Here is a 20,842-nt window from a genome sequence, read left to right on the forward strand (position 1 = left end):
GAAAGGCAAAAAGCAGTCACTGCTTTCAAGGAGCTCAAGGAGACCATATGCAAACAAGATAAAGAAAGGATAAATTGGCGATAGTTTCAGAAGGAAGGCATTAAGGAGGACTGGAAAAGGCATTTTGCAGAAAAAGGAACTTCAGCTGATACTTCAGGAAACCCAGGAAATAGAGATGAGAGAGTTCCAGTTATATGGAGAGGGCAAGTGAAAATGTCCTGGCGTCAGAAAATGGTGGTTGGTGGTTGTAGTACTGAATTCAAGGAAAAGCAAAGAGGCTAGTGTTATGGTGAGGGTAAAGACAAGGTAGAATGGGTCGGATCATGAAAGTCTTTAAAAGCAAAACAATTTTATATTTGATTTTGACTACAAGGGATCTTTGTATTTTTTGGTGTCATGGAGCCCTTTGGCAGTCTGGTGAAACTGATGGACCACTTCTCAATAATGGTTTTAAATACACAAAACAAGCCAGTAAGCATTTATTAAGTGCTTAATATGTGCCAGCCTTCAAGTTAAGTACAAACTAGTTCTTGTCATCAAGAACTTGCATTCTAATGGGGAAAACATGCAAAGAACTATGTGTATAACAGATTAACAGTGTAATACATGGGCAGTAATCTCAGGAGGAAGGTATTGGGGGTTAGAGGTTTGGGAAGAGAACTAGAAAGGTCTCTTACAGAAGATGGGAATCAAAATGGTTTTTTTTTTTAGAAGTTCACAGACTCTTTCACAAGATGACTAATGGAAATGTTTTGCAAGATTCCATATGTATAACCTATATCAAATTGCTTATCATCCGAGGGAGGGGGAGGAAAAGGAAGGAAGAGAATTTGGAACTCAAGGTTTTAAAAAATATTAAAAGTTGGTTTTACATGTAATTGGGGAAAAACATTAAAAAGTTCACAGAGTTCAAGTTGAGAAATCTTGGCACTGTGCATACCCTTTGATTCAGTAATACCACTACTAGGTCTGTATCCTAAAGAGATCTTAAGGGAAAAGGACCTACATGTACAAACATATTTATAGCTGCTCTTTTTGTGGTGGCAAAGAATTAGAAATTGAGGGGATGCCCATCATTTGGGGAATGGATGAACAAATTGTGGTTTATGATTGTAATGGAACACTATTGTGCTATAAGAAATGATGTGCAGGCAGATTTTACAAAAACCTGGAAAGACTTTACATGAACTAATGCTACAGAACCAAACATTGTACACAGCAACAGTAACACTGTGTGATGATCAACTATGATAAGATTTAGCTCTTCTCAGCAATACAATAATCCATGACAATTTCAAAAAACTCTTGATGTAAAATGCTATCCACATCCAGAGAAAGAACTGATGGAGTCTGAATGCAGATTGAAGAATACTATTTTCACTTTTTTTTCTTGTGGTTTTACCTTTTTGTTCTGTTTATTTCAAAACATGACCTGGAAATATGTTTAACATGATTGCACATTGTATAACCTATATCAGATTGCTTGTCGAAAACTATCTTTACATGTAAAAAAATAAAGTGTTATTTTAAAACGGACATTAAAAAAAATCTTGCCATTCTGTTTTGTATTATTTGTCATTTATCCCCAAATTAGATAGTAAGCTCCACATAGGTAAGGGACTGTCATATCCAGAGAGCACACTTTGGGGGCTAGGGGGCGAAGTACGAGGGATGAGAGGAAGATGGGATTTGTAAATTCATCTATACAGTGAGGAGCTCTCAAAGTGGCAACTCCCTCCCCCTTGCTCATTATAGAGTTGCCCTGGGGGCACTGAAAGGTTAAAGAACTAGATTAAGGCCACTCAGCGGGGGCCTGGGAGCTCCCCGGTTTTATCGGAACCCAAAATAAGCCCCTCCCTGCCCCACTCTGCGTCGGGAAGACGGAGATCAAAAGCCCTTTCCAGGAAGATGGGGCCCACGCGGCTTTTTCTCGTATATTCGTCCCCAAGAGGAACAATGAGAGTGGGCGTATGAATGAATGAATGAAGCACTAGCTACTAGGTTACGGAACCAGCGCAGACACACTGGGGATACTGCACAAGTCAGAGGCTCGGGGCGCCCGGCCCGCCCTCGGAGGCCGGCCCTTGAGGCGCCGTCCTGGGCGCGGGTCCCGTTCGTCATGAGGCAGCATCCCGACGAGGGAAGGGGAACCTTATGGATGTAGAGTCCCGGAGGAAGGTGACGTTTCTGGGAGCACAGTTAGCTGCGACCTCCACCCTCGCCCTCCTCTCCCGGCTGGGACTCTGGAGATGCTCAGGGACCCGGAAAGAGCGGCATTCGCACACCCACCCGAGGGCTCAGCTGACCTCAAAGCGCCGCCCCCCTCTCCCTCGGAACATGTACCCCCCCCACACACACACACACAAACACCCACCAACTTCTATTTCCCACAATCCTTCCCGCCATGGCTTTCGCCGCCAAAGCTCCCAAGCTTTTACTAGGCACCTAAGGCCAGCCCCGGCGCTGCCCCACCTCTTCCCCACCTCCTTACGTCATCATCGCGCGCCCAGCACAAGGCCGCCGGCGACGCTGTATCGTCACTCGGAAGCGCCCGCCTACCCATCCCCAGGCCTGCCGGGAGTTCAACCTCGCGCCTGGAACCCGGGACCTTATTGGTCGGTGCGGTAGGGAGGCAGGCCATGCGCAATGATTGGCAGGGGGTGGTAGCGACGGCGGCAGAACTGAGGTGAGTGGCCGCCTCTAGTCCGAGAGCGGGCTCGTGTCCGGGATGGGGAGAGAGGTAGGGGAGGAGCGGCCGGGAGGGAGGAATGAGGAGACGACTGGTGGAGGAGGGTTGGAGAGAGGGCAGGTGTGGGAAGGGGTGGCGGAGATGGGGAGGGGACCGGTGGGGGAGGGGTGACAGGATGGGGGAGGAGAGCACCAGTGTGACGGAGGGATGGGAGAAGGAAGGGAACGATGCCCGGGGAGATGGGGAGGAAGAGAGAGAAGACAGGTGGGGAGGGCGTAGGTAGGGCACGACTGTCAGAATGATTCTCGTTGAGATGTGACAGAAGGCAGGATGGCTTCTCTTTTTTCTTAAGCCCTAGAGATCTGGATCAAACCTCTCTTTTTCCTTTATCCCAATCCATCACATGTCTACCGCTCTTCCCTTCAGCCAGCCCCACATCTTCCCACCCAGGAATCTTCAGAGTGTCAGGGTGTCAGGCCATTTCTCCAGAAAAGCACCAATGGCAGGGAACTCGGGGCACCGTTTCCTGGGGGCCAAGAAGAGGACCACTGCACAGTTACACGGCCTTCATCACCACCACCAGGGCAGAGATAACAGGGAGGACCCTCCAGGGGTTTCTCCACCTAATAAGCGGTCCAGGAGCCTCGATGTTACTGATTTCAAGGAGACAGACGATTCCTTTGGATACAACGAAGAGTTTACAGCGGATGATCTGGAGGAAATTGATATCATTGCATCCCAAGCTTTGACTCAAGGTTTAGACTGTAAGGCCCTACTGAATACAAATTCTGCCTCAAGGTCGTCTACCTCCTCATCTGCTAGAAGCTCTAGTCAAAGCGTGGGGCATTTGGAGCTCCCCAGAAATGATAGCACAGCAAGATATTCCTTTGGTATGTACACTGAATTTGACCCTGGGGGAATGGAAAATCAGTCATACTAATAATAGCTCATTTCTGTATAGTTCTTTAAGTTTCCAAGGATCTATATGTTCATTTTATCATTTGGTCCTTATGCAACCCTGTTAGGTAGGTACTACCAGTATTATTCCCATTTTGCAGGTGAAGAAGCCTAAATCCAGAGTGTTTAAGTGATTTCCCAATGGTAACACAGATAGTAAGTATATCAGGATGAGGATTTGAACCCAAGTCTTTCTGACTGCTAGTCCACTCTACCTCACTCTCTTTCTGAGACTAGATATTCTTTAGTTGATATCAATATTAATGGAGGAACTGAAATGATTCATCTTTTTTCTGATGTGGAAACACTCAAATCAGATTCTGGAAAATAGACAGCATGATGAGTTTGAGTGTGAAATAAAGTTAAGCATGTTTCCACAGGTTTACTCACCTTCCTGACTCCTGTCATCTCACACATGCAGTTTGCAAGTTGGGAATGGGTTGTATTCCAAAAGTTTGTGTTTCAAGTAATCAACAGCTGACCTCTAAACATTGTCTCAGGTACTAGGGAGGTGATCAGGTCCCCAGGCCATCTCACCAAAGCCTAATGTATAATACTAATGGTACCATAAAATCAAACCACCATTTGGTTTTATTAGAACTGGAGCTTCAAGGGCACTAACTCCTTCAGACAGCAGAGTGGGAGCTCCAGTTCCATCTCTTGTCAGGACAATGGATATGGGGTAGGGGTATTTAACATATGGGATCATTTGTAAATTTCATGTCTCCATAAGCTGGGGATTCCCTGCCGCTTATCCACAGTGACAAATGGTTCTTTTCATTATATCTGGATTCAGACATAATATAGGTAAATTCTTACTGGCAGGAATCCCTACATTTCCTGAACAAGATGGTATGTCCAGAAGTAAAACTCCTTCAGAGAAAAGCAGAGAAAAGATTATAGCTAAAGATGTTTCTGAATTTGAAAAACTTAAAGCACAACATGAAAAACTAAAAGAAAAGGTAAGTGATGCAGAGTGTTCTTTGCTGCTTAGTAATGCAGATTTGACTACCTACTCCCTCCTTCTTTCCCCTACCCTCACACCCACTCAATAAAATCTAGTGGCTTCTGTTGCCTCTAGGATCAAATATATACACTCCTCCATTTAGCATGCAAAGCTCTTCTCAGCCTGGCTTCTTTCTAGTCTTTATATTTCTCTAACTCTTCAGTCCATCCATACTGTCCTGCTTCATGTTCCCTTCCCCCCTTCCTTTGCATTGACTGTCTCCTGTGACTAGAATGTATTCTCTACTCATTTCCATACTTTAAAATCCTTGACTTTCTTCAAGACTCACTTCAAGTGCCACCTTCTACAGAAGGGCCTTCCTGGTTCTCTTTGCTGCTAGTGCCTCCCTTCTAAATGTACCTTGTATCTATTTTGTATATATCTTGTATATACCTATAGAGGGACATGCTGTCTCCTCAGTAGAATGCAAATTCCTTGAGAAATTCTTTTTGTATCTTTGTATCACCAGTGTTTAACATAGTACCTGGCACACAGTAAACACAGAAATGCTTGTTGATTTATTTCCTGTCCTGTTGGTGTGAGGCCAGTTCAGTCATAATAGTAGCTCACATTTGTATAGGGTCTTAAGATTTATAAAATGCTTTCTTCACAAAGACAATATAGAATAGGTACTGGAAGATCATTAATCCCATTTTACAAATGAGGGCACTGAAGCTTTGAAAGATAAAATGACTTGCTTGAAAGCATATAGTAGCTTCAATTCCAATACTTTTTCCAGCATACTGTGTTGCCTTTCTTTGTCTGACTGATGAAAATGGACACAAGCCTATCTGTAAAGCTAGTTCAGAAGCTTGTCTTGATTAAGGGGTAAAGTAGGCAGAACAATCTTCCTCTACCATCTTACCCATCTACTCTAATGTTTTGTGTCTATTTTCTGACTTAGAGAAGCTGAGCTGATTTCAAAGCTTTTCATTTCAACAGAATTTTCATGGTCTCTAGCACTTGAAGCATTGCATCAACATTTAGTTTGTGCTGCTGTTCAGTTGTTCACTCATGTCCAACTCTTCCTGATCCCATATGGGGTTTTCTTGGCAAAGATACTGGAGTGGTTTGCCATTTCCTTCTCCAGTAGATTAAGGTAAACAGAAGTTAAGTGACTTTCCCAGGGTCACACAGCTAGAGACTGAATTTGAACTCAGGTCTTCCTGACCCCAAGCCCAGCACTCTATCCACTGAGCCATCTAGTTAACTCCTTTGTGTGTGCATGTATATTTAGTTGTACTTTTATATGTGTAACTTTTCTCTTTCCTTAACCTGAGATCATAATTACATATAGCTTTTAAGTATATATGTCTCTTTTCCTCTGGTATTATCTCATAAGATTAATTTGGGTTTTACAGATGAAAGCAATGCAAGAGGAAATCCTCATTAAAAATGGAGAAATTAAAATCTTAAGAGACTCATTGCATCACACAGAGTCCAATCTAGAAGAAAAGAAACGGTCACATTTCCTTCTTGAACAGGAAAAAATTCAGGCTCTCAATGACAAAGAAAAAGAATTCTCCAAAAAGGTAATTTGCTGTCTGTTGTTTCTGATGTCAGCTTTACTCTATCACAAAACAGCCCTTTTGCTTAGAGTTCATCCAGAGTTCCTTCATTTTATTGAAGGAGAAAGAATTAGGGTTACAATCAAATGTGTATTGTCTTTCCTGCTTAGAATATAAGTTTCTCGGGGGCAGGAACTGTCTTCCTTTGTCTTCTTTGTGTCCCCAGGGCTTAATATAGTACCAGGCACTTAGAGGACGTTTAACAAATGTCTATTGAATTGAATTGATGACAAATACATATTCATCACTAAATTTGTTTAATGAAACTGAGAATATTTTACCTCCAGATGGAGCCTATGAAATGATTTAGACACACAGTAGAATCCATAGGCATTATTCAGATGAACTCAATATTTTGACCAAGAAACATCAAACACATGGCTAAGTCATTCATGTTTATAGAAACAGAGGAGTTTGTGATAGCAGTTCATGATCAGGTTATTGCTTCCAGAATTTAGAAAAAGAGGCCCAGACCTATGTTGATTCAGGTATTACAAGGAAATAGTAGAAAACAGTAAGACATAACACTGCAGTTTTTTAAAAAATTAGAACCTACTGAATACCTAGAAAAATATGACCAAGTGGTTAAAATAATACACCAGAAACTCACTATCATAACAAATCTTATTACAAACACAAACACCAAAGTATGCTTGAGAATTTAACAAATAAACTGTACTAGGCCCAGAGCATCATTATAGAAAAAAACATTGGCCACAAACCCCTGGACATTACACTGATCTATAAAAATTGTAAAATAATGTTCATTTTTTTTCTACTATATTAATTAGCAAGCATTTATTCTTTGCCTTCCTCTCTCCTTTCTCTCCTCCCCACCCCATTAAATAACAACAAAATAAACTTTTGTAACAAATAGGCAGTCAAATAAAGCAAATTGCCTCACCAGCCAAATCCAGATATGTATTTGTTGAGTTTGTCATCTCTCTGTCATTATTTCCATTTTACAGATGAATTTCAGAGAAGCTAAGAGACTTGCCCATGATCATATAGCTAATAAGTGTCAGAACCCAGATCTCCTGGGTCCAGATCTGATATTTCCATTCCATGACAGTTTCCTGCTGAATTTAGTTTAAAATCTCTGGTTGCCATTCTGGAGAGCAATTTGGAATGATACCCAAAGGGCTATAAATCTGTGTATACTCTTTGACCCAGCAATACCACTATTAGGTCTTTTTCCCAAAGAGATCATAAAAACGGGAAAAGGACCCACGTGTACATGTATTTATAGCTGCTCTTTTTGTGGTAGCAAGGAATTGGAAATTGAGGGGTTGCCCATCAATTGGGGAATAGCTGAACAAGTTGTGGTATAGGAATGTAAGGGAATACTATTGTGCTGTAAAAAACCATGAGCAGGGGCAGCTAGGTGGCACAGTGGATAGAGCACCGGCCCTGGATTCAGGAGTACCTGAGTTCAAATCTGGCCTCAGAAACTTAACAATTACTAGCTGTGTGACCCTGGGCAAGTCACTTAACCCCAATTGCCCCGCAAAAAAAAACAAAAAAAGAAACCATGAGCAGGCAGATTTCAGAGAAACCTGGAAGGACTTACATGAACTAATGCTGAGTGAGATGAGCAGAACCAGGAGAACCTTGTACACAGTATCAACAACATTGTATGTTGATTAACTGTGATAGACTTGATTCTTGTTAGCAATACAGTGGTCCAAGATAGTTCCAAAGGACTCATGGAAAATGCTTTCCAAATCCAGAAAAAAAGAACTAAGGAATCTACATGCAGATTGAACCATACTATTTCTATTTTTTTGTGTTTTTCTTTTTTGAGGTTTTTCCTTTTTGCTCTGATTCTTCTTTCACAGCATGATTAATGCAGAAATATGTTTAATGTGATTGTACATATATAACCTATATCGGATTGCTTGCTGTCTTGAGGAGAGGGAGGGAGAAAAATTTGAAACTAGAAATCTTATAAAAACAAATGTTGAAAACTATCGACATGTAAGTGGAAAATAATAAAATACTTTTGTGAAAAAGAACCAAAAAAAAATCTTTGGTTGCGCTCTTGTGGCTTTTCCAGATTTGCTGTTAAAATCACATTGGGGGCAGCTAGGTGGCGCAGTGGATAAAGTGCCGGCCCTGGATTCGGGAGAACCTGAGTTCAAATCCGGCCTCAGACACTTGACACTAGCTTTGTGACCTTGGGCAAGTCACTTAACCCTCATTGCCCCGCAAAAAAAGCAAACCAAAAAAAAAAAAATCACATTGGGCATATAAAGTTCCAGATTTAGGGCTTCCTAGAGGGGGCTTCACACCAGTAAATTTAATATACAGGGCCTCCTCATGTAATGATTTCCTGCACTTTAGCTTTCCTCTGTGCATAAAACTTAGGTTATACACAGACTCTCAGTTTTATCAACAGTTTCAAACTCCTACAATTGCAGCTGAGCTACCCCCTTTCTTTCTTTCTTCCTTCCTTCCTTTCTTTCTTTCTTTCTTTTTTTGGTGAGGCAGTTGGGGTTAAGTGACTTGCCCAGGGTCACACAACTAGTAAGTGTGAAGTGTCTGAGGCCAGGTTTGAACTCAAGTCTTCCTGACTCCAGGGCTGGTGCTCTATCCACTGCACCACCTAGCTGCCCCTACCCCATTTTGTTTAAGCCTCCTACAGAGGCTATGCACTGCAAGGAGATGCTAACTGTTTGAGCTATATATATCATGGGGCTTTGGAAATCACTTTTTTTTTTAAAGTATTAATGCTTGCCCAGATTCAGAAACAAGACTAGAAATTGGGATCATTAGATATAGTTAGTTTCCTTACAGCAAATTCCTGTCATTGTTTTCTATTGGTTTCCCTTTTCTAGTTCAAGACTGAAATCTTGAGGTTAGTATTAAAGATAGTCTGGGCACCCGAACCCACTCATCCACAGCATGTTTTCATTTATGTCTTGTGTACCCATCACCTAACATAGTGTATTTTACCAATAGGTACTTAAAGAGTATTTGTTGAATGGACGGACTATCTCTTGCCTTCTAGCTCCAGTCGCTGCAGTCAGAACTTCAGTTTAAAGATGCCGAGATGAATGAATTGAAGACTAAGCTGCAGAACAGTGGGAAAGCCAGTAAAGCTGCCACTGCCCAGTCTGTCTCCCATGTCAGGTACAGTCTGTCCTGTAGAAAGAGAAGGCACCTTTGGCCTTATTTAATAAAAGTCCAACAGAGAGTCCTGAGCAAGGGTCATTAACAGCCGTTTCCTGAGGAAGACTCCAACAATCTGGATCACCACCCCTAGTCAGGAGCTTTGACTTCACATTGGAAAGGCTTAGCACCTTCATGCTGTTCAGGTTGCACCAGACTTTGAGTAATCGTAGTGGCTCAAAACTAAATTTGCTTGGGGTAGCTAGGTGAGTGGATAGGGCCCCGGCCCTGGATTCAGAAGGACCTGAGTTCAAATATGGCCTCAGACACTTGACACTTATTAGCTGTGTGACCCTGGACAAATCACTTAACCCTCATTGCCCTGCCCCCCCCAACAAAAAAAATTAGATTTGCTTAAACTAAAATGATTTGTTCTGCAAACGCTTTTTGAATCTTTCAAAATTTTTTAAAGAATAGAGATTCAAATCTAAACCTAAGGTGACTCAGACCTGACTAATTAGAATATCTATTCTCATCTGTTGTCTTGGCACTCACACTTCTTTTTAGCAACCTCCTCCATTCCTTTTCAACTTAAGTGCCTGTTTTACCACTTTCTTATTTTCTAAATTAATCCTATGCACATAAAAAAACATAGGAAGGGGCAGCTAGGTGGCTCAGTGGATAAAGCACTGGTCCTGGATTCAGGAGGACCTGAGTTCAAATCCAGCCTCAGACACTTGACACTCACCAGCTGTGTGACCCTGGGCAAGTCACTTAACCCCAGTTGCCTCACCAAAAAAAAAAGTCTTGTTCTGGCATTGGGTTTATTGGTATCTGAAGCATATATTCTCAAATGAATATGGCATGAGTACCTTTCTCAGTTTGCATCTGAGGAGCACATGGCTGGTTCAGGTGAGAGTGCTTCAAGGCTCAGGGCTTTGTCCCTGCAGCAGCTCCATCACCCTCCTTCTACAATGCATCAGCATAGTGCCATAAGAGTTGCCATAATCCCTCATTTTCTCATCTAAAGCCCAGGTTTCTGTGCATTGGAGGAAACAAAGCAAAACTATCCTCGGCCTTAAAGAAATTGGAATTTGCAAAAAAACTTCCTAGATTTCCCCTTATGTTTCAGGGTAGCAGGCACTATACACATCCTCCCAATATTAGCTTTACCTCCTTTTTCTTGAGTCTTATATTTCAGTCCTTAAATACTGAGGTAATGGTTTCTCTACAGAGAGGAGATGGTTTGATGAAACTAAGTAATAAATGTGGATAATATTCTTAGCTGACTAGAAAGGCCCAGTCTACTTTTATTACCAAGTGAATACAAAATGTCTTGCACTTTGCAAGCGCAAAATATTGTCTCAAGAGTGGGACAAATATAATAGTCAAGACCTTATACTGAATTTGGCAAGGAGAAAAATATCTTGTCACGAAATGTTTTCTAGCATGACTTTTGAAAATTTTTGTTACTTAATATTTTGAACTGATTTCAATGGAATCATTATTTCCAAATTTGATTTAACTTTTTCTAGTCCTAGGAAAAGCCCTTCCAGAGTTATAAAGCAAGAAGCTTGCTCTCCACAAATTGGAAAATCATCTTTTCCTACGAAGGAGTCCTTCAATGCCAGCACTTCCCCTCCCCATCCCTGTCAGTCATCAGCACAGTCCTGTGTCTTGGCTCTATCCTACAGAGAGGGTAAGTACTAACCAAACATTCTAGAAACACAATTGGTTTTCATTCATTCTTTCATTCAGTAATCAGGTATTAAGTGCCTACTAGGTTCCAGCTTCTGGAAGAAAGATATTAAAATATGATCACTGACCTCATGTTGTCTGCATTCCTCATAGGACACTACAACCCATACACACAATAATGTGCAATAAATATAAAATAACTAGTACAGAAGTGGATATTAAAAGGATAGATGTGTGAGGTTGGAAGAAGGAAAGATATCAGGCTTGGAGTGGGAATATAGAGCAGGCTTCTAGAAGTAGGTGTCATTTGAACCAGACATTGAAGAAGGGCTAAAATTTCAAAAGACAGAGACTGAGAGAAGAGAGAGGGAGGGAAGCTTTCCAGGAATAGGGAACAGGGTAAGCAAAAACATGGAGATGAGAGATTATAGGCTATGTGTGAGGGAAATAATCCAGTTAAAATTACAGCATACATGGAAGAGAGTATTATAAAATAAGATTAGAAGGCGTCTCATTGTGGAAGGCTATGAATGCCAGGCTGGGGTATTGGTACTTTTTTGTTAAGCATTAAGGAGTCATAAAAGGGTTTTGAGTAAAGCACTAATAACAGATCTGTATATAAGGAAGATGAATTTGGCACTGGTATAAAGGCTGGATTTAGAGAAGGAATAGTAGAAGTGGGAAGGAGGCTGGTGCAGTATTCCCAGTGAGTGGTATTGAGGGTCTGTTTTGAGTGGTGGCAGTGGGAGTGGAGAGGTGGCAGCAGGTATCAGAGACAGTGGAGAGGTAGCATCAACAGCACTTGGTGACTCATTGGCCATGGCCTACAAAGAAGAGGGGCAATATGCAACAACTTTGTTCTGGTTGGTTCTCAGTAAAGGTTTGAAGGGATGCTGCTCCTTTTTTGGGGCAGAGACAAGCTGCCAGTGGTAGGGGTTCCTTTTGAGACTACTGTCTAGGCTATTTCCTATCAACCCTTTGTGACTAGGAGATAAAGAACTGTGGATTAAACGAAACTTAAGTCCATTTTAAAATGCCTTTCTTTCCATTCTCTTAACCTAGTTATGATACAGAATCCTTATATTCCTTCTTGATAACATCTTTACCTCCTAAAAGCTCCCTGTGTGTGACTTCCTCATATTTTTGACACCTGACTCAGAAAAAGCAGTTAGCTGCAATTTAGTGTCTGTCTATAGTTCAGTTAAGAAGAAATGACAAATTTCATTTTCTTCTTCATTACATGCAGTGAATTTTCTTTCTTCAGTTGTGGAGCTGAAAATGTTAAAGCTTTTCTAGAAGACTTAGTTCTTGTTTCATTCTGACTTTGGGATTGTCTAAAGGGTTTAATGGGGCTGATTGATTAAGTTGCTTACTGCCTCTCTCTAAGGTGGCATTCATCACATGTACATTGAGCCAAGAGTTTCTGGGCTGTTGTGTGTTTTGTACAGAGCCTACAATTTGTGCTTCTTGTTTCAGACAATAAAACCCACAACTTGGGAAATGAATCTGTAAGACAGGAGGAGACACAAAGAAATCTTACTTCCAGTTCTGTTCAGCGACCAAACACTCAAGGTACTGAAGTTAGTAGTCCCTGACACTGGACACCATAGCCAAGACCGCTTTCCTTAAGGCATCCCTTTCTCAAGCTGCTCCAGCCAGCCCCACAGAAAATTCCAGGATGTAATTTGCAAAGGGATGGTTCCCATTTGTTAGAGGAAGGGAAAGGTTGGTGAGGAGGAAGAGCAGCCCACAGTAGAATTTTCTTCCTTCTCTAACTTGCCTGGAAACTGAGGATCAGATGGGTGCCTTAAGCCTTTAAACAGTCCTTTAAACAGACTTTTAAAAATGGGAAATGAACAGCAAGGACAGAGGCCTTTTTTGTTAAATTTATTCAAGCAGGTTTATACAGGAAACTCAAACATCTTAACATACAAGGGGTTTTCAGTGTGGACATGGATGCCCTAGAAAACGCTTCCCATCAAGATCAATTCAACCTCCTTTATCTCCTGCAGGTTCAGTTTTGATAAACTTGCTTCTGAAACAGCCTTTGACCCCAGGGGCTTCCCTAGGTCTGTGTCATCTTCTGAGCAGTCATCCTGAAGCCCCTGCTGGCTTCTTCCAGTCTTCAAGATTGGGTGGGTAAGTGTACAGCTTCTGAGCAGCTCCTCTCAGGAAAGGACTGGTGAACATTCTTTCTGAGTACCTACAGCTGTGGCGCTTAGCCGGCCTTATCCTTACTGGCCCATGTGCATTCTGGGTGGATGGATAGGCTAAGTTCGGTAGAGAATGTGCTTGGGGGCCTCTTGGCTATGGTTGGGCCTGCTTGCAGCACACACTGCTTCCTCCCAGGTTGGGATCATGATGCCATGCAGTGTCACATATTACCATAGAACAAACATTTAACAAGTACATGCCGACTTTGTACAGAACATTAATATTCTGTCTCACAGTGAACTGCCCTCTTTTGTGCTTTCTTCTTAGTGCTTCATCAGGAATGTCAAACATCTGGGCCACATGTTCTCGAGAAGGCCCCTTCTCTGCCTCATCCCTGAGAGAAGCCCAGAGCCTGGCCATCACAGGACTAAACTTGATTGCCAGGGATGACGGTTCATCGGATGAAGGTCTTACTGAGGGGAACAGGAAGCCCTCTCCTGTCACTCACCTCTGCCAGCTCCCAGGGGCTGTGCACCTTCTCCCCCTTGTGAGGTACTACATTGACCTCTACTGCCAGACTCTGCAGGCTGTAGCCACAGTGAAAAGGAACAGTTCTGGGGACACATCAGCCTGCTCCTCCCGAGTGAGCAGCAACATAGAGTCCAGCACAGAGGATTCCTTGTCAGCTCTGGAAGGGTTCACTGTGGTGGCCCTCAGCATTCTTCAGCACCTGGTGTGTTACAGTGGGGCTGTTGTTCAAACATTACTCTCAATAGGAGAGAGAAGAGATGCCACTGATGGAGAGGATCCTGCCCTAGGAGGGAGTGAGAAGCCTGTGTGCAGAAGGAGTCATGGGAAGACATCAGAAAACCCCATGGTGGAAGAACAGCTGACAGATGCCCCAGAGGAGACTGTGAATAGTCAGGACCAACATCCATTGTTGAAGATGCTCTTTCACTTGATGTCTTTCTCCTCTGCTCCAACAGGTCACCTACAAGTTAGAATCCTGAACCAGTGCCTTAAAGTTTTGGTGAAATTAGCTGAAAACTGTGCATTTGATTTATTGCCCAGGTAAAAAGCAGATAGGAATCAAGTTTCTCTGCAGTCCTGAACTTTGTGCAAATAGGATGTGCTGTCACTAGTAGTTTACATTTGTGTTCTTAATTTAATCCATATCTGCATGGTTATAAAGTGTAGTTTTGGAAGACAGTTTATGGTCACAAAGCACTTGTGGCATTTCATCTGATCCTTGAAAAAGCCCTATGAGGTACATGGTGGGATTATTATTACCCCTTTTGCAGATGAGAAAGTTGCACCTCAGAGAAGGCAAAGGGGCATATGATGTGCCCATGGGTACACAGGTATGAAGGGGTAGAATCTGGACTCCCACCTAGCTCTTCTGACTTGGAGACTGGTGTTCTATTATACTTATAGGGAGTGCTCTTATCTTCAAGAGAGAAGGGAAAGGGGATGACTTTTGTTTAACTCTGTATGACAGGTAAGATGGGGACTATATGCCACAGCATATACAAAGAGCTTCAGAGGAAAAATCTAATTTGAGACATAAATGTCCATTTCCAGTGTCTGGGCAGAGAGTAACAATGTTTGATAGCCTGCATCCGTCATGGTATGTGATGAATCCATCTCTGGATGTAGTTGTTAAGGTTGCTGGTTCCTATGTTAGATCACATAAGTTAATTTACCAGAAGTCTGTGCCAAGTTACTGGTCCTTGTTCTGTCCGTCATTCTGGACTTGGTACTGTTATGAGACTATGATATTTTCCTTAGTTGAATCCAACAAAAACAACATTAACAACAAAAACAACATCTGGATTTGCCATGGGTCAAATTGCTGCGTGACCTTTGGCAAATGTTAGGATCTCCAGGTTTTAGTAACTTCATCAGTGAAATGAGGCGATTGGATTAGTGATCCTTTGGGTTCCTGCTAGCTATAGCATTTTGAGGTGGTATGATTCTGAAGCACCTCAGTTCAACAACAATTCAGTAGAAGACAATGAGAATGTACTCTGGTAGTTTTGTTCTTGTCGTTACTTCAGTCTCACAGGACCCACTGCAATTCTAGACTTCAAGCAACACAAACTGATGTTATGTAAAAGTGAATTATTCTAACTTATATTCTTTGGGTGATTAACAGCCAGCCCACTTATGTCTCATTGATGGTCTCTAAAAACCACTTTCCAAAGCCTGTAAGAAAAAGATCTAAAGTAGTACCACTATTTAGTATAGCAAATTTCAGGTCACAGAGTCAAAACTATAAGGAATTTGTCCTGTGATTTGTTTTAACCTAAAATGTCCTAGTCTTGAAACTAAAACCTTTGTAAGTTGTTACATTGTTATTGCTTGATGAGAAATACCCTATTATGTCACATTTTCTACACGAAAACATGCAGTGCATATTCTTATAACCACATGGATACTGGAAAGCCCAACACTGCTCTACCTCTCATGCAGAGGCAGAGATTGGTGCTTGGAATGGAGCTGGAGTCCTGTGGTCACCATGTAGTCTTCAGCCTCACAGGTGCTTTCCTTCCTCATTCAAGCAGTTAGATTCCACCAGCCCCCTTTGGGCTCATCCTCTTTGCTCCCTGTAGGCCTGGAGGAAGCCAGAACTACATCTTCAGGCTCTCCTAGTAACTTACAAACAAGGAACCTTCCCCCCTGTGGCCACTTTGGTACCAGGGCCCAGTGGATCCAGAAATGCACTATCCAAAGTTCTCCCTTAGCCTTGATTAAACCATTAGGACCCCTACTACAGCAGTAATCCCCAAGTTGGCACACTGTTTTGGGGCATGAATTACAGTGCAGACTCCTTACTCTTGTTACAAGGAAGAAATGCCTCTCCCTTCTAAATGCGTGATTCCACGAGGGCCTCAATCTGTTGTCAGATCTGCACCTCCCACATGCTGTGGTCTGGAAGTAGGCCAGGGCATAGGTTAACAATGTTTTGTACAAGTGGGGAAAAACCTCAGGGGGCCCAGGATGGCTAAGGCTGCATCTTTGTGTTTGTTCATCTCCATAGCTGGTCTGGCTTGTCCTTTATTTCACATGATGTCAGAGTTGTAAGAGATCTTAGTGATCATCTAGTCCAGTGTTATTTTTATTTATTTATTTGTTTATTTTTATTTTTTTTAGTGAGACAATCAGGGTTAAGTGACTTGCCCAGGGTCACACAGCTAGTAAGTGTTGAGTGTCTGAGGCTGGATTTGAACTCAAGTCCTCCTGAATCCAGGGCCGGTGCTCTATCCACTGCATCACCTAGCTGCCCCTCCAGTGTTATTTTTAAAGAAGACAGGCCTAGAGAAGGGTTGTAGTGACAGAGGTAGGATAGCAACTACCGAATACCCGGCTAAAGCTCTTTGTGTTATACCTTGCATTCCCCCTCATTGCGGGAATGAAGAGCCCAAAGGACATGGAAACACTTCATTTGCTCTCTATTCCCTCTCTGCGTGCTGGAGGCCTGCTGGGGAATAGGCTTTGCGCTGCCTTCATCCTGAGAATCCAGCTGCTCTTTTATCCTCTAATGAGATAAAAGATCGGACCATGAGGAGACTGTGGGCTGTCCTGTAGCACAGAGGTTTTGATTGGTACGGCATCCCTGTTTTCTTTGTTTTCCAGGTTCCAGTGTGTGCTGAGTAGCCACGGGTTACTCCAGTGCCTTTCCTCAACCGCCCATCTGTCAGCTGTCCTCCTGACTGTTCATCTTCTGTCCCTACTCGGTGACCATGAGAAATTAGCTCCTCAGCTCTGCTCCCAATCAGGTAAAAGGGCATTTTTGGATATTTAGGGGCTGTGGTGGCAGAAGCAGAGTATGGTATGCTCAAGAAAGCTGATAGAGCCCTGGATAGAGCCCTGGGCCTGGAGTCAGCAAACAGCCTCAGACACTTACTGGCTGTGCGGCCCTGGGCAAGCCTCTGTTTAACTTCTGTTTGCGTTTCCTCAACTATAAAATGGGACAATGATAGCACTTGCCTGGTAGGGGCATTGTGGTCATTAAGTGAGATAATAATTGTAGAAAGTGTCTGGAACACAGTAGATGCTCTATAAATGCTTGTTGTTTCCCTCCCTCTCCTGTGTATCAGAACTACTCGATTCTGCCACAAGAAGGCCCTGAAGGCTTCAGGGATGAGGCTGGGCGGGGTTAGGGAGTTTATTACCGTCAGGATGGGTGTAGCCTGTCTTGGAAGGGAAGGAGGAGTGCACGAGGTAACAAATCTCATCTGCCGAACCGTCTGAAATTGTCACTTATAACTGCCCTGAGCCTGCTGGGGGGAACAAAGGGATGATTACTTAGGGAAAGAAATGGACACCTTTTTTTCAGAGACCTGTCTTCTCCTCTTGCTGTATATGTACATCACTTCAAGGCCAGATAAAGCAGCTGTGGAGACACAATGGTTTCAGCTGGAACAAGAGGTAAACACCAGGACTTGCTGGCTTTTCAGAACCCCTCAAGAACTTGCTGAAGAGTTCCTAGAGGAGGAAGTCCTAGGGGAAGAAGGCTTTCATTTATTTAGCCACAAGTGCCCAGCCCTGAGCATTGTTGGGGACATGAAAGAATAAGTAAGGTGTGAGCCCCATCAGAGAGGTCCCAGTTTGGTTGGGAGACAGTTTGGTACAACGGGAGCCCATTTGTATATCCGTTCCCAAGTACAGAACAGGCTTGGCTTTGAGTGTGAGTGCTGTTCTTTCCCTTGGTGGGTATCTAAAGGGGGGGTTCCATTTGGCTTGGCTTGGCTTGGCTTGGCTTCTGAGTACCCACTAGTACTCAGGGAGGACCTCCCTTTGTCCAGGTAAGCAGTTGCTGAGTTAGCTGAATCAGTGGAGGGCAGCCCGAGAAGTCTGGTTCCTCTAGAAGGGCCCTGCTCCTGCCTGCAGAGCTTGTGCTAGGACCTTGCGTCCTTGTGCTCTCTTGTCCTAGACTGTGTGGTTCCTGGCCAAGATCATGCAGAGCCCTGACTCTCCCATCTCCATTATAGGATCTGACTGCCAGTGCAGCTTGGAGGTGAGTGCCAGGGGCAGTACATGTCATTCTTGCCCCATTCTGTTCGTGTTGCCAGGCATTGCCCTTCCTAAGCCTTTAATCCTTCCCTCCAAACCCCTTGACAGCACTGGCCCTCCTCAGCAAGGAGAATAATGCATACTAAGGCTTCCACTGAACTTGTGGCAAGTGCTGCTTATGAAGGAAGAAGGCTATCTGGGCCTTCTTCCCTCATGTGCCTGAAAATGGATTCTTCTGCTTTTCAGTACAACTCATGTTTGGCTACACTGTACAGCGGCCCTGCCACCCTCCTTAGCAGGTACACAGTGATCTCCCGAATAGTGCTATCAGCATCATAAGCTCCCCCAGACAGTAATGCAGTGACTCCCACCAGGCTCCCACACACATACACAGAGGTATGTGTGCTTACATACCTCTGGAGCTATGGTTCTCCAAGTGTGGTCCAGGCCTCCCAGGGGGTCCCCAAGATACTTTCAGAGGGTCTACAAAGTCAAAACTTTCCATAATACTGTGATGCTTTAAATTCTAGTATGGTTAATATTGGCTGTTATAACCCACATAAATTATCTTGGGGGGTAATTAGTAATTCTTAAAAGAATAAAGGGGTCCTGGGGGCATCTAGGTGGTATAGTGGATAAAGCACCAGCCCTGGATTGAGGAGGACCTGAGTTCAAATTTGGCCTCAGACACTTGACACTTTTATTGCTGTGTGACCCTGGGCAAGTCACTTAATCCTCATTGCCCTACCACCAAAAAAATAAATAAATAAATAAAAGAATAAAGGAGTCCTGAGACCAAAAAGTCTGAGAACCCCCAATACAGAAAAAGGTGCTTTTCAGTTTTTCAATTTTTTCCCCTTTATGGCCTCAGTAGGAAGTTGTCTGTTCAGTGTAGTTTGGTTGAGCCCTATCCATAAACAAAAGCACCGTTCTAACGGTATTATTGTCCTGCTTAGTAAACCCCAGTGGCTCCTTATTGCTCCTTATCCAGTGTAAACTTCACTGTGGGGCATTTAAAACCTTCACAACTTGACTCCAGCATCCTTTTCCAGCTTTATCATACATTAGCCCCTATCCTGTACTCTTCAGTTCAGCCAAACTGCCCTTTCTGCTGTTCTTCGCAGGATAGTCCAACCTCCCATTTCTGAGCCTTTGTATTGGCTATTCCCATTCCCGAAACATTCTCCCTCCTCCCCTCTGCCTCTTACAATTCCTTGTTTCCTTTAAAACACTGCTCAAGCACCAGCTTTTGCATGAAGCTTTTCCTGTGACCACCACCAAAATAAATCTTATATTTGTATATATTCTGTATCTACATTTTATATATATGTATGTATATAATAGTGTACATATACATAGATACATGTACATGTACACATGCATTTCTTTATGTACATGTCATCTCCAATAGAATATGAGCTTTCTGAGGGTATGAACTGTTTCTTTTTTGTCTTTATTTAGCTATCACAGGGATGTGGTACATAATATGCTTAATTAATTAATGTGCTTGTTGATTCATTCATTAAAACACAGTATTTAAAATGAAACCAATTACAGGAAGCATTCTTTTTCCCTTCAAAACCAACCCTTCAATGAAATCTTCCTCCATTGCCCTTATACTACTAACCCCTATCCTTCGTTTTGTTTCCCAGGTCGTTAAAGCACTCATAGTGATGTTACACCGACAGTGGCTGACCATTCGGAGGTTAGAAGGCCGTGTACAGATGGGTCAGAGGAAGCAGATGGTCCGGTGTCTCCGGGACACCTTGTTGTTACTGCACAGTCTGTCCCAGAGAGACACACTATTCCACGTGCACTGCATGGATGTTCTACACCAGTATGACCAGGTGATTCCTGGTATCCAAGCCCTCCTTCGAGGCCTCCCTGACAGGACCAACTATGAAGGTGAGTGAAGCTGGGCACTGTCAGTTCTGAGAGACTCTTGGTCCTTGGGAAGCCAAAGGGAGGAAAATAGTGACCATATCCCTGATTAGGAAGCTGAGAGACCTCTAGGACAGTCTTGCTCTTTGCCTTTCTGCGCCCCCAGTAGTAACTCCAGATATGCTCTCCTCAGTGACCATTCAGGTTTCAATTTGTCTTTCATAAGATGTTGCTTAGCAGTCCCTCCTATACCCAACCACTGAGGCCTGTGGGATTTTCATCCATGTCTACGGTTTCTTGAGCCAGCTCTGGTGCTCTCATCTGCTGACTGCCTTCACTGCTTGTTCTGACTCATCACCAAAGCCTAGGTTCAAATGTGACCAGATGCTAGGAGTGTTGGGGAGGGGAGAGGAACAGAAGGGTCAATGGGCAGGGCAGTCCTTGAGGCACTGCTGAAGGGGGCACAACAACAGGGCAGTTCTTTCCCTGATGCTTTGAATCAAGCCAACCATAACTCAATCCCCTCGTTTCTGTTTTAGAGGCAGCTCTGGAAGACCTGTGCCGAACAGAGCCAGACTTGGATGACCCTGACGTGGACCCTAAACAACAAGCTGGTACTTAGACCACCAGCTTTTCAACTTTAGACATGAATTTTATAGAGGAGTTTTTAAAATTACACCAGCTGATTAAAGATCAATGTCATCGACACGTCAAAGAATATTGCTGATCATTATTTGTATCCCTTTTAGTTTATGGGTCCTT

At 43.2% G+C, this 20,842-nt stretch overlaps 1 protein-coding gene across 3 annotated transcripts; it reads left to right on the forward strand.

The window, feature by feature from the left end:
- Window positions 1-2,586: 2,586 nt before the first annotated feature.
- LOC122735555 (ATR interacting protein) lies at window positions 2,587-20,779 on the forward strand. Of its 3 annotated transcripts, none has more exons than XM_043977179.1 (14): window positions 2,587-2,686; window positions 3,116-3,579; window positions 4,472-4,608; window positions 6,014-6,184; window positions 9,231-9,352; window positions 10,867-11,030; window positions 12,506-12,601; window positions 13,042-13,168; window positions 13,511-14,254; window positions 16,820-16,962; window positions 17,523-17,614; window positions 18,120-18,203; window positions 19,852-20,104; window positions 20,620-20,779. In XM_043977179.1, exons 1-14 carry the CDS (start codon window positions 2,640-2,642, stop codon window positions 20,700-20,702), a joined length of 2,727 nt encoding a protein of 908 aa, XP_043833114.1. In that variant the 5' UTR covers window positions 2,587-2,639; the 3' UTR covers window positions 20,703-20,779. The 3 variants fall into 3 exon arrangements, with proteins under 3 accessions (XP_043833114.1, XP_043833131.1, XP_043833123.1); XM_043977188.1 differs by having other exon boundaries at window positions 2,672-2,740; XM_043977196.1 differs by lacking the exons at window positions 19,852-20,104; window positions 20,620-20,779 and having other exon boundaries at window positions 17,992-18,134.
- Window positions 20,780-20,842: the final 63 nt, after the last annotated feature.

The sequence above is a fragment of the Dromiciops gliroides genome, chromosome 1, assembly GCF_019393635.1.
Source record: "Dromiciops gliroides isolate mDroGli1 chromosome 1, mDroGli1.pri, whole genome shotgun sequence".
Lineage (NCBI taxonomy): Eukaryota > Metazoa > Chordata > Mammalia > Microbiotheria > Microbiotheriidae > Dromiciops > Dromiciops gliroides.

Excerpts from the sequence above, each read along its gene's own strand:
- LOC122735555 (XM_043977179.1), top strand. The coding sequence starts at position 2,640 with ATGCGCAATGATTGGCAGGGGGTGGTAGCGACGGCGGCAGAACTGAG. Across the intron at positions 2,687-3,115 it reads GCGACGGCGGCAGAACTGAG|CCAGCCCCACATCTTCCCAC; the intron begins GTGAGTGGCCGC and ends TCTTCCCTTCAG. Across the intron at positions 11,031-12,505 it reads GGCTCTATCCTACAGAGAGG|ACAATAAAACCCACAACTTG; the intron begins GTAAGTACTAAC and ends TTCTTGTTTCAG.